This window comes from Triticum aestivum, chromosome 1A, assembly GCF_018294505.1.
Source record: "Triticum aestivum cultivar Chinese Spring chromosome 1A, IWGSC CS RefSeq v2.1, whole genome shotgun sequence".
Taxonomy (NCBI): domain Eukaryota; kingdom Viridiplantae; phylum Streptophyta; class Magnoliopsida; order Poales; family Poaceae; genus Triticum; species Triticum aestivum.
Genome location: NC_057794.1, coordinates 534,617,549 through 534,630,642, shown reverse-complemented (window position 1 = coordinate 534,630,642; position 13,094 = coordinate 534,617,549). Strand labels below are relative to the sequence as shown.

General features: G+C 47.3%; 1 protein-coding gene across 1 annotated transcript; it reads right to left on the bottom strand.

The window, feature by feature from the left end:
* Positions 1–6,912: 6,912 nt before the first annotated feature.
* On the bottom strand, positions 6,913–11,913 carry LOC123044243 (putative leucine-rich repeat receptor-like protein kinase At2g19210). The gene is made up of 13 exons (XM_044466970.1): positions 11,826–11,913; positions 11,144–11,693; positions 10,511–11,001; positions 10,239–10,377; positions 10,086–10,157; positions 9,901–9,972; positions 9,367–9,447; positions 9,081–9,244; positions 8,719–8,987; positions 8,508–8,634; positions 8,306–8,371; positions 7,876–8,068; positions 6,913–7,614 (listed from the first exon to the last, which is right to left on the bottom strand). Exons 1-13 carry the CDS (start codon positions 11,911–11,913, stop codon positions 7,116–7,118), a joined length of 2,811 nt encoding a protein of 936 aa, XP_044322905.1. The 3' UTR covers positions 6,913–7,115.
* Positions 11,914–13,094: the final 1,181 nt, after the last annotated feature.

The following is a 13,094-nucleotide window of genomic DNA, read 5'->3' as shown; positions in this document are numbered from 1 at the left end:
GGGAAATATCGAATATGATAATAAATTTAAATTACCACTAGGTATGGTAAGGCTATCCACGTATAGTAATAAATCATATAGTAATAAATCATATAGTAATAAATCATAATTAATCCACGTATAGTAATAAATTAATCCAGGTATGGTAAGGTCATAACTCAGTAAATTTTGAATATGGTTATAAATTTAAATTACCCCAAAGGCTATCAATCCAGGTATGGTAAGGCCATAACTCGGAAAATATCGAATATGGTAATAAATCAGCGATCCGTCCGCATTACTAGCTCATCCGATAAATCAGCGATCGAGTAATTAAACCGTGCAGTAATTAGTTCCGTATATGGAAGGAACCGCCGGAGTATTCCATAGATTAGCCACAGGATTTTGGCAATCTCGCTGTGGCATCTCGGATTTCGGAAATCACGCGCCCGCAGACGCCGCCGTGCCCCCCCTGCAACCACCGCCGGAGTCGGAGGCAAACGCGATTGCAATCGCGACGTGTATATATATACAAGGACGTACTACGTGCACAAGGGCCTGCAAGCAAACCCCAGTGCTCCTGATCACCATGCATTTCTTCCAGGTCGTCATGGCATGGATGTTTCCGTGCGCCGTGTGGGCGGCGATGGCGCCGGCCGTGGCGACGGCAGCGACCACGGACGACGCTTCGAGCGTTGAGCAGGGCAGCTCCTCGTCGCCGGCGTTCGGCCCTGGCGATGCTAAGGTGGCCTCCGACCCGGGCTCCTCCCCGGTGTCGAGGTCGTCCACCTCCTCCTCCTTGCTCGGCGCCCGAAGCAGCTCGTCGAACAGCGCGCGCTCACCGGTGAGGGAGGGCGGTGACACGGCCGCACGGAAGGGCCACGCGCTAAGGTGGTGCTCCTGATCACCATGTATTTCTTCCAGGTCGTCATGGCGTGGATGTTCCAGTGCGCCGTGTGGGCGGCGATGGCGCCGGCCGTGGCGACGGCAGCGACCACGGACGGCGCTTCGAGCGTTGAGCAGTGCAGCTCCTCGTCGCCGGTGTTCGGCCCTGGAGACGCTAAGGTGGCCTCCGACCCGGGCTCCTCCCCGGCGTCGAGGTCGTCCCCCTCCTCCTCCTTGCTCGGCGTCCGAAGCAGCTCGTCAAACAGTGCGCACTCACCGGTGAGGGAGGGCGGTGACACGGCCGCACGGAAGGGCCACGCGCTAAGGCGGTGCCTGCGCAGGTTTGCCAGAAATCTGCAGCACGCCGGTGCTGCAGACGAGTGGCCAGACGGGCGCGGGAGATGGAAGGGTCGTGCGACGAAGCCGGACGGGAGGGTCGCCGCCGGCGAGGACGGCACCGCCCGGGCGAGGGAGGAGGCCGTCGCGAGCGCGATCGCCTACTGCAAGGAGTCGAGCTGGCAGCGCTGCAGGCCGCCATTGGCTCCCTCGCCCAGCTTGGACGGCTGGCTCCTCGTTCGTCCGGAGGAGGAGATCGGCACCAGCGCCACGAGCGCCGTCTCGCCCTGCGAATGCGAGGCGCAGGGCACCTCGAGCGCCGCCTCCCCCCACCACGGCCACGCGGCCTGCGACGGTACGTGTTGTCAACCGATCCGTCGGTCGATCTGCTCTGCTGCACCCGTGCACGTCTAAACTGTCGTTGATCTCCTTCGTGCAGCAGAATGCGGCGGCGGCAGGCCGTCGACGGTGGAAACTCGGCGAGGTCCAGCCGGGGAGATGGAAAAGGGTGACGCTATCGACGGGCTTGACGGGGACGTCCTTAGGATAACGAGTTACTTCGCCGCCAAATATATGCGCGCGGTGCGCCATTGAAGAATAGCTCAGGGTCCGTCTCACATGAGGCGAAGCAAACAGTTTTTCGTAATCTAGAGGACCTTGTCTTACGTACCTTCGATCTTGTATGATCTGTCCATATCAGTGTGCGAATAGTAGTAATATGATTGTAGTAAGATCTGTCCATATCAATTGTCGATCTTATTCTTATATGATATGATGGCTTGCAGCGTTCCTAAGATCTAACGAGAATCTCCTGGAGTTAACGACACAATCGTTCGATTGTTTCTGAATCAGACTGCAATTTTGAAGCTTAATTGGCAAAGGAGTTAAGATATAGACAATCCTATTTATTCGAACTAGCTTTGCTGAATCGAAAGAAAAGAGACAACTTGGATTCAATCAAAAGAAATTAGAAGATTTTAGTACTGGCATGTATTCACCTCAATCAAAAGAAACTAGGTCACCACTATATGCTCTGTTTGTACTCTACACATGAGGAATATATTCACCTTTAACTTCTTTTTTTGCGGAAATAAGACTTTCATTCATCAACCATGGTCATTACACTCCAGATTTTACATAGAGCGTGAATTCCATCCGGTGCATGCCCATGCACGTTGAATTATCAAATGAGTATAAAGTTGGTCTTTTTTTTAACTACTACACTCCAAATTCTCGAGCATGGAGATAGGCCAGTTTTAGACCAAGAGCTGGTACAGATATAGGCGAGTTGTAGACAAGAGCTGGTGGGCAGCAAGAAACACATGCATACCAAAGAACAAATCCGAGTCACATGCCTACTTCTATTGGTTTCTACAAAGAGCGGCTAGCTTAGATCTTAGACCAGTCGGTCACTGTCGAGGTCGCCAAGGTGATCTTACAGCACCGCCGTGGGGATTTCTCATATGATTTTATGTAGGCAAGCCGCAAGTGGTGGTGGTGATTGGCTGGGTGGTGTCGCTGCCTTGGGAAGAGACGAAGTGATGGTAAAAGTAAGCAGGATCCGATGATTCTTCCGTGGGGATAGCCAAAGTCAAGATGTCGACTACAGACTCGTCGCAGACTTGCAGTGAACCTGGATGCGGCGAGCCTGATTTGTGGATCGATGGCGGGTCTTGACTTTGTTAGGCTGGGATTGGATGGTTGCGGAGGGTGGTGTGCTTGGTTGGGTTCCCATGGAAGAATGTGGCCTCCTCGTGGATCTGGTCATGCCCATCCTAGAGAACATTGTGTCCCTAGCTCCCTCGAGGAGCAAGGACAGTGCAAGCGGCAGCAGGGGGTAGGGGTAGATGTGGGGAGGGATGTCGGCGGCTGCTCGAGGTCATCATGATGAAACCCTTTACGTCCCATCTTTATCAATGAAAGTGGAAGAGCACGAAGTCGAGATTGGATAGGAGTTTGAGTTCTTTTTGGCACCGATCGGTTCCCCACTTTAGAGATGTATTTTTTTTTGCGTGCGAGCAAACAGTGGGTTGATTCTAAAAGGGATAGGCACTTTTCAACAGAAGTGCATGACGGACCAAAAATATGACCTCATTTTATTCGTTTGATAGATATCGTATTATTCGTTGTTGTTCGTTCGGTGAAATTTCCTAATATTTGATTGTTGTGTTTCTAATTAGAGCACCCCATAATCACCCAATATGAGGGAATGACAAATGAAAGATACTGATTATAAATTTTGAAGAGCCCGTGGCAACGCACGAGCGTTATACTAGTATTACTTAAGAACTCTTAAGAACTCCCAATTAGATAGACATCCCTCTAATCCTCTAAGTGATCACGTGATCCATATCAACTAAACCATGTCCGATCATCACGTGAGATGGAGTAGTTTCAATGGTGAACATCACTATGTTGATCATATCTACTATATGATTCACGCTCGACCTTTCGGTCTCCGTGTTCCGAGGCCATATCTGTTATATGCTAGGCTCGTCAAGTTTAACCTGAGTATTCCGCGTGTGCAACTGTTTTGCATCCGTTGTATTTAAATGTAGAGCCTATCACACCCGATCATCACGTGGTGTCTCAGCACGAAGAACTTTCGCAACGGTGCATACTCAGGGAGAACACTTATACTTTGATAATTTAGTGAGGGATTATCTTATAATGCTACCGTCAATCAAAGCAAGATAAGATGTATAAAAGATAAACATCACATGCAACCAATATAAGTGATATGATATGGCCATCATCATCTTGTGCTTGTGATCTTCATCTCCGAAGCACCGTCATGATCACCATCGTCACCGGCGCGACACCTTGATCTCCATCGTAGCACCGTTGTCGTTTTGCCAATCTTATGCTTCTACGACTATCGCTACCGCTTAGTGATAAAGTAAATCACTACAGGGTGATTGCATTGCATACAATAAAGCGACAACCATATGGCTCCTGCCAGTTGCCGATAACTCGGTTACAAAACATGATCATCTCATACAATAAAATTTAGCATCATGTCTTGACCATATCACATCACAACATGCCCTGCAAAACAAGTTAGACGTTCTCTAGACCTCTACTTTGTTGTTGCAAATTTTACGTGGCTGCTACGGACTTAGCAAGAACCGTTCTTACCTACGCATCAAAACCACAACGATAGTTTGTCAAGTTGGTGTTGTTTTAACCTTCGCAAGGACCGGGCGTAGCCACACTCGAACTAAAGTTGGAGAGACTGACACCCGCCAGCCACCTGTGTCCAAAGCACGTCAGTAGAACCAGTCTCACGTAAGCGTACGCGTAATGTCGGTCCGGGCCGCTTCATTCAACAATATCGCCGAACCAAAGTATGACATGCTGGTAAGCAGTATGACTTATATCGCCCACAACTCACTTGTGTTCTACTCGTGCATATGACATCTACGCATAAAACCAGGCTCGGATGCCACTGATGGGGAACGTAGTAATTTAAAAAAAATTCCTACGCACACGCAAGATCATGGTGATGCATAGCAACGAGAGGAGAGAGTGTGTCCACGTACCCTCGTAGACCGAAAGCGGAAGCGTTAGCACAACGCGGTTGATGTAGTCATACGTCTTCACGATCCGACCGATCAAGTACCGAACGCACGGCACCTCCGAGTTCTGCACACGTTCAACTCGATGACGTCCCTCAAACTCCGATCCAGCCGAGTGTTGAGGGAGAGTTTCGCCAGCACGACGGCGTGGTGACGATGATGATGTTCACCGATGCAGGGCTTCGCCTAAGCACCGCTACGATATGATTGAGGTGGATTATGGTGGAGGGGGGCACCGCACACAGTTGGGAGAGATCAACAGATCAACTTGTGTGTATTGGGGTGTCCCCTGCCCCCGTATATAAAGGAGCAAGGGAGGAGGAGGCTGACCCTAGGAGGGGCGCGCCAAGGGAGTAGGATTCCTACTCCTACTAGGAGTAGGTTTCCTCCTTTCCTAGTCCAACTAGGAGAAGGGGGCAAAGGAGGGGAGTGGAGAAGGAAGCGAGAGGGGGGCCGCGCCCCAAACCCCTTGTCCAATTCGGACTGGGCTTGGGAGGGGCGCGCGCCACCTCCTGGCTGCTGTCTCTCCTTCCCACTAAGGCTCATTAAGGCCCAATACTACTTCCCTGTATTCCCGTAACTCCCCGGTACTCCGAAAAATACCCGAATCACTCGGAACCTTTCCGATGTCCGAATATAGTCGTCCAATATACCGATCTTTACGTCTCGACTATTTCGAGACTCCTCGTCATGTCCCCGATCTCATCTGGGACTCCAAACTACCTTAGGTACATCAAAACACATAAACTCATAATATAACCGTCATCAAACTTTAAGCATGCGGACCTAGGGGTTCGAGAACTATGTAGACATGACCGAGACACGTCTCCGGTCAATAACCAATAGCGGAACCTGGATGCTCATATTGGTTCCTACATATTCTACGAAGATCTTTATCGGTCAAACCGCACAACAACACACGTTGTTCCCTTTGTCATCGGTATGTTACTTGCCCGAGATTCGATCGTCGGTATCTCAATACCTAGTTCAATCTCGTTACCAGCAAGTCTCTTTACTCGTTCCGTAATACATCATCCTGCAACTAACTCATTAGTTGCAATGCTTGCAAGGCTTATAGTGATGTGCATTACCGAGTGGGCCCAGAGATACCTCTCCGACAATCGGAGTGACAAATCCTAATCTCGAAATACGCCAACCCAACAAGTACCTTCAGAGACACCTGTAGAGCACCTTTATAATCACCCAGTTACATTGTGACATTTAGTGGCACACAAAGTGTTTCTCCGGTAAACGGGAGTTGCATAATCTTATAGTCATAGGAACATGTATAAGTCATGAAGAAAGCAATAGCAACAAACTAAACGATCAAATGCTAAGCTAATGGAATGAGTCAAGTCAATCACATCATTCTCCTAATGATGTGACCCCGTTAATCAAATGACAACTCATGTCTATGGTTAGGAAACATAACCATCTTTGATCAACGAGCTAGTCAAGTAGAGGCATACTAGTGACACTCTGTTTGTCTATGTATTATGTTTCCGGTTAATACAATTCTAGCATGAATAATAAACATTTATCATGATATAAGGAAATAAATAATAACTTTGTTATTGCCTCTAGGGCATATTTCCTTCAATATTTACAGTTCATCCACTTGCAGCTATGGCAATGACCAATATATAACTTGCATTTTGTGATCTTCTTCCTCTACAGGCGTTCTGGTTAGTATTTCCGCAAAAAAAAGGTGTTCTGGTTAGTAGCAATGTATAATTTTGTTTAGCTATAGAATACATATTTTTCCTTGGTGTAAGCAAATAAGATTGATTACGCCCTTGATATGCATTTCTGACACTAATTACCCCGTCGAGCGGAAATTCGTCTAGAATACCTCTTTTAGAAGCTTTGGACCCTCATTTTCTAATGTGTGTCCATTAGGCAAGGTGTGAGGTGACGTCCGGGGTCCAAAAATATCTGAATGATGACGAGGAATGAAACAGATGGAAAAGAGAAGTCTAGACATTACGATCTTTATACATTTTTTTATTAAATCATTGAGGCAACATGCCTATCGTATATAACATAAACAAGCAAAATGCAAAACTGGCATAAAACCGTATTAAAAGTCACCAAAATCTGATATTTCGATAGAAGATTCACTAAATGGGGTAATATGTGTCACAGAATGTACAACTACAGGGTAAAAAGTGGAATTCACTCTTCATTTTAAGACAAGATACACTGTAGAAGGATACACGTAACAATACATATTTGCTCTTTTTCCTGGATGATGCATCATCAATTTTTCTTGTTCTCCAAGTAAAACAAAACCCTGCAATAGAGAGAAGGAAATAACTCATTGTACTTGTCCTCTCCTCACCTGGCGACAGGACCAGTAGTCATGGTTGGAACCCTGCCTAAACGCTCCACCTCAAATACATCATTGCTATGGCTCGTACTAGCAGACTGGTTAGTGGCGTATCGATTATAACTTGAGAATGGGTCGCTGCCACTGGCCATGTAAAACTCAGGATCCATGCTGCCACCTTTGCAGCGCACACTCTCGAGCTTGAGGCACTCTTGCAGCTGTACCACCACCTCGGTCATTGTGGGCCGTTGCGCCGGTGTTTGCTCAGTACACTTGAGAGCAATGCCCGCTGCTTTCCACACGCTGTTGATGTCGTGCTCTCCATGCATGCGCGCATCCACCACGCCCTCTATGTTTCCCTGGGAAAGCCGTTCCTGGACCCACTTGGTGATGCTTGAAGGTTCCGGATTATTCAAGATGCGAGGCTGGCCCGTGACTATTTCCAGCAACACTACTCCAAAACTATACACATCAGTCTTATTAGTCAGCTGCAATGTTGTTAGGTACCTATAAAAGTGTGAAAAGCATTGTGAGTTTAACTTGCCAAGAAAAGTTTTGCACATCTCCTATAAATGAATAACGTGTAGGATAACTTCCTAATCGAAAGGATCAGGTCATGATCATCGATCCTAGAAGATAAGGTACATCATGTAATATATGAATTATGCTACCTTTGGACAACTAAATAAAGTATAGTACTTCTGCTATTAATAAGTGGCAAGATGATATTATAGCATTATAAGCAAGAATTTAGAATGGCGCACTTACTCAGGGGCAATGTAACCATGCGTGCCAACCAACCTGGCTGTGGACACATGGGTATCATCATCGCAATTGAATGCCTTGAGTAGGCCAAAATCCGCAATCTTGGCCTCAAGGTTCGCATTTAGCAAGATGTTTGATGTCTTCACATCCCTATGGATGAGGGGTGGATTGCAGCCCTTGTGTAGATACTCAAGCCCTGCGTGCACAGACATGAGATAATCATCCAACCATTTTTTTGAAAAAGGGCATTTAGTGAAGCATCAAGGTGATACAAAACACAATGAGCATACACCCGGCGTTTGCATAGCTAGGATGGCCACATCCAACACCACACACACACACACGCGCGCGCGCGCACACACTCACACATAGTCTGAGCTTTCTAGCTTCCAAGTGAAATGTCATGAAGAAAAATCTGAATTTAACAGCTTACCTTGTGCGGATTCCTGTGCAATACGAAGTCTCTGTGCCCAGGTTAATGTTGTGTCGTAGTGTCTGCCTGCAAAAAGATCGTCGCATGAATAATATATTTGGTAGATATTCCTACAATTCTCTGGGTCCTTGGGTCTTTTGATATTCTTAATTGACAACATACCAATGTTCTTCAAGTGTGCACACTTGGGCAATTTACATACCTCTCAGATGTTCATGTAGGGCTCCTTCGGACATGTACTCGTACACGAGGGCTAGGTGCTCTCTATCGTTGCAGTAGCCAATCATGGTTACAAGATTTTTGTGATGAATCTTAGCTAACGTCTGAGCCTGAACCAACAAAGATCAATGCATTACCAAATCGAGAAGAAAACTTGCATGATTTCCTACAGCATATACTTGAGCAAATCTTACCTCGACCAGGAACTCTTGTACACCTTGAGCTGATGACTCAGACCGAAGCTTGACAGCCACCTGGGTGCCATTCTCCAAGAATCCATCATAGACTTTACCAAACCCTCCTTGGCCGATCACTCGCTGGAAGTTGTTCGTTATGACCTTTATTTCCTCGTACGTGAATCGCTGATTGTTCAGTTGCAGCGAGCTGTCTTTGTTTCTATTCCAAGAGTGCGACAGGGTAAAGCGCGTCTCATTCTGCGGCTTGATGCTGTTGCTTGCTGTTCCTTAAGAAACCAATCACGCAAACTAAGGTCCCTTAATCATTTCATACTTACATTCAGAGATATAAACTTCTATGTTTCAGGCAAGTCTCTCACCTTGCCTTCTCCTTCGCATGCACATGAGCAACACTAAAAGCAACACAATCACGAGTACTGCAACTATTGGAATAGCAACATAGACAGGAACCATTGAATTGCTCTTCTTCTTTGGAGGCACACATGAATTGCCATTGCTGCAGAGGTCCGGATTGTTATCGTATCTAGCAAAACAAAGAATGAGAAGCTACATCCATATTCTGAACAGCATGCCTACCTTCAGCTAAGAAAGTGAAAACCATGTCGAAAATAATTGCAGAAATCCAGATACTAGTGGGGCATTAACCTTAGAGTTAGGAAGCCATCTTGGCTTTTTTTCAGAAGCATGGAAGGAATTTCTCCAGTAAGCCGGTTTCTTGTCAAATCACTGGAAGAATGGAAAAGAAGTCAAGATAGTGTCCTAGTACCTACTATCACTAGATATAGTATTTTCCTGTCAAATACTAAGCGAGAAAATGAAACAAAATAGTGTTGCACGTCAAAACAAATGATGGATATGTATTGGGAGATGAATCTGAAAAATGCTATAATCATATAACGTTAATTCAGGACAAAGATAAAACATCATGAGTCTCCGATATGTATTTATGTCTGATAATCCTCATATGAAGATGTTAGTAAAAACTAAAAACTTAAAGTATCCTGAAAATATATTTTGTTACAAATTCAATCATATAATTTGTTATTCACCCAATTAATTTGAATGCTTTTTCATATGTTAAAAAGTCAAAGTTACAGAAGTTTGGCTGCAACATCAGTTTATACACAGAGGAAATAAGTAGTGGTAAAAAACTAAAAATATGAGAGATTAGTTACTGACAGAAGTGTAAGCGATGACAATTGTGAAAGGGTGTCAGGAATGGAGCCGGTGAGATTGTTGCGAGACAAATCCCTGCCAAGTGCAATTAAGTTCTGTCACTCATTTTGCTTTGTGTGTAGTCACTTGTTGAAATGTCTAGAAAGACAAATATTTAGGAGTATGGAATGGTTTGATAATCTCCTTACAGGTATTGTAAACCTTTGAGATCCCCAAAAGAAGACGAGATATTGCCACTCAGACCCATTGAAGACAGATTCCTGCAGTGTATTTATACAACAGTTCAGATAATAATTCCAGAATTTGCTGGACCATTTCTTCACCGAAGATAATTAACTCACAAGCCTTTGACAGTTGGTGGTCCGGAGAGAGCGTAGCCGCAACTCAATCCATCCCACGCAAATTTCCTCGGCGCGCAGGGATCCCCCATCCAGTTCTTCTTCACCCGGTACTTGTCTCTGACCGCCGTGACGGCAGAAACTGTTGCGTTTCTCAGTAGCAACACACAAATTAAAGTTATTATAAGCGACCTAAATCAGCTGCTGAAATTCATTTGCTGGCTAGCTAGCTTCATGATCCCATATGTATGTATCTGAAAGTAATAGCCGGTTACCATCCTGAGCGGCCGTGGGTACGCCGGTGGTAGGGAGGACCGAGAAGACCTCGACGGCGTTGATGATCGGCGGGAGCGTCGAGTTCGCGGTGGCGTTCAGCGAGATCTCGTACCGGTCGAAGCCATGGACAGGTTTGCGCTGGAAGACGGCGTCGGTTGCCAGGTACGCCGGCGTCATGACGTGCGGGTACGAGAGCTCGCCGTTGGTGGTGATGTAGAACCCGCGCACGGCGTCCTTCTGCAGCTCCGCGAAGTAGAGCATCCAGGAGTACCCGGGGACGTGGTAGTTGGCGTTCCGCACCGCGTCCCACGAGAAGCGGACGGGGGAGGAGGCGTTGGCGGACGTGACGGCGGTGCGCATCACGGCGGAGGGCACCTCGAAGCTTTCGAGGTTGTCTTCCACGTTCTCGGCCGTTGAGATCTCCAACCACTCGTCCGGATGCGGCTTGGTCCACGGGAGCCATACCCGGTCGTAAGCATCGTCCGGGTACCTGCATGTGCGCCATGGGAAAGTCGTAGCTAGGTTACCCTACGTGCTATTTTTGCAAAGTTAATTAAGATGCATGCATGCTTGATTGAATATATGTTGGACTTTGGAAAATTGTAGTCTGGTCTGCTCATATATTTCCTTACCTCACAGTCTTATTAGTGCCAAAGCTGGACCTGGTGATAAGAACAAGCCCCTGCGTCGCGTTGACTTGCGGGTAGAGCGTCGTCTTGAGGGGTCTTAGGGCCAGGCTGGTGATGAATGGCGTCCCGGAGCCGGTGTTCACGAGACATACCTGCACAGTGCCGCCATAGACGTAGGCGATGACCTCCACGATCAATGGCATGTCGGCGGCAGTGATGTTCACAGTTTTCCAGTAGTTGACTCCGAGATAAATGTCGAAGATGGGCGGACTATCGAGGCCGTCGTAGTTTCCATACATGAAAAAGGCACGGATGAGGTAGTTGGGCCCGGCCGATCCTACAGGGTTGATCGTGTAGCAGTTGCGCACGCCGATGGGGAAGCTGCGCACGGTGTGCCAAGTCCAGCCCATCGTCGGGGTGATGTACTCGGTGGAGATGTTGTGGTTGGTGCCGGTGTTGGTGAAGCCGGCGTCCCCGGTTGCCCGGAGCTTGGTGACGTTGTCCATGTAGCCGGGGGAATTCTCCGGCAGGCCACAGTCTATGGTTATGAAACCTGCACGAGCACGCAACAAGCAGTTACGGAGTTGATTCGTGCATATATGGCGAGTGGCCTAGTGAGTGTTCTGTCCGGCCGGGAAGTGAAAATGTGTACAACTCAACAAAAGCGAGAGAATAAGGAACTCACTGGCTAACTTGTCGACCTGGCCATGGACCTGAAGAACGCCGGCGAGGCCAAGAAGAAGCACTAGCTGTAGCAGCCACCGGGCCACCATTGTTCTTTCTTGCTCTCGGTGATGGTCGTCCCAACTGATCAATGGCACATGTGCCAGCAGCTAGTTACACTAGCTAGAACTTAGCAAGTCGGGAAGTTCATTGGGATAGACACCATCGAGCATATAGTAGCGTAAGTCGTCTACCGCTGGGCGGATTAGTTGGGAGTGGGAGATTGGTTATTCTAACACCACATGGTAATGACTAATGAGCTCATTTGAGAAGTTTGCCCACTTAATGAGTTCATATGGGAAGCTTAACCAGTTGAGGCATATCACATGGGTTATGAGTTGACTTGCATACGCCCAGCTCGGGAGGATCAGCTGACTGCAGACTTTTTCCTGACAAGTTCATTTGATTTCTATGGAATAGGGGTGTGCGTAGATGATCACGGTGAACATGTCGTGCCAGTGATTATTTCCGTTGAGCAATTAATGAAAAGGGGGTGCCAGGTTGGGGAAAGACAAGGTCATGCCAGTGATTGATTTGCGTGAGTATAGTGCACTATATGATCTGACATGACATTCCGCGACAACTGCCGGAAGATGTTTGGCAGGTACGCGGTACACCCACCATAGCCTTGCGGTGTTATGGTTGAGCCTAATAGCTAGATCAACCGTAACACCGCGAGGCTACCATGGGCGTATACGCCGCACTTGGTGATGTGCATACTTGCCTCTTCTGGATCGATCGGTGGCTCGACGGGCACTCAATCGTGCCATGTGTGTTTGCCCTTGTTTCGCATCGTCGCCGCAAGGCTTGCTCCAGTGCTAACAGGCTGGTTGATTGCTTGCGGATACAGAACATTCATGCCGTGCTTGGTCCTACTTTCACAGTTGAATACATTGAGCTCTGGTGTCGTCTTTGTTCTGTTCAGCTGTCTCCTATCCTAGATAGTCCACAATTACTGGCACAACTCTACGTCTAGTTTGGAGAGGCTAAGATTCAACTCAGAAGACAAAGTCTCCCCTATTCTTCCCGAGGTAGCATCTATCAAACTTCTCCCAATCACTTGTGGTAGATCTTCAAGGTCATCTCCAGGACCTTTACACACATGTTCTTCGATAGTCCGCAATTACTCTTTAGTGCTCTAAACAGACACCTAACACTCTAGTGGATGCACAGTCCACAAGAGTAATAGGTTATTTTATAAGCTTTGACTAGTTAATCAGTGATGCTCAAT

Bases quoted from the DNA above. Each gene is read 5' to 3' on its own strand.
- LOC123044243 (XM_044466970.1), bottom strand. From the start codon at position 11,913: ATGGTGGCCCGGTGGCTGCTACAGCTAGTGCTTCTTCTTGGCCTCGCC. The intron at 8,988-9,080 runs GTGAGAGACTTG...TGGTTTCTTAAG, and splicing joins CATGCGAAGGAGAAGGCAAG to GAACAGCAAGCAACAGCATC. The intron at 8,069-8,305 runs GTAAGCTGTTAA...CTGTGCACGCAG, and splicing joins TGCACAGGAATCCGCACAAG to GGCTTGAGTATCTACACAAG.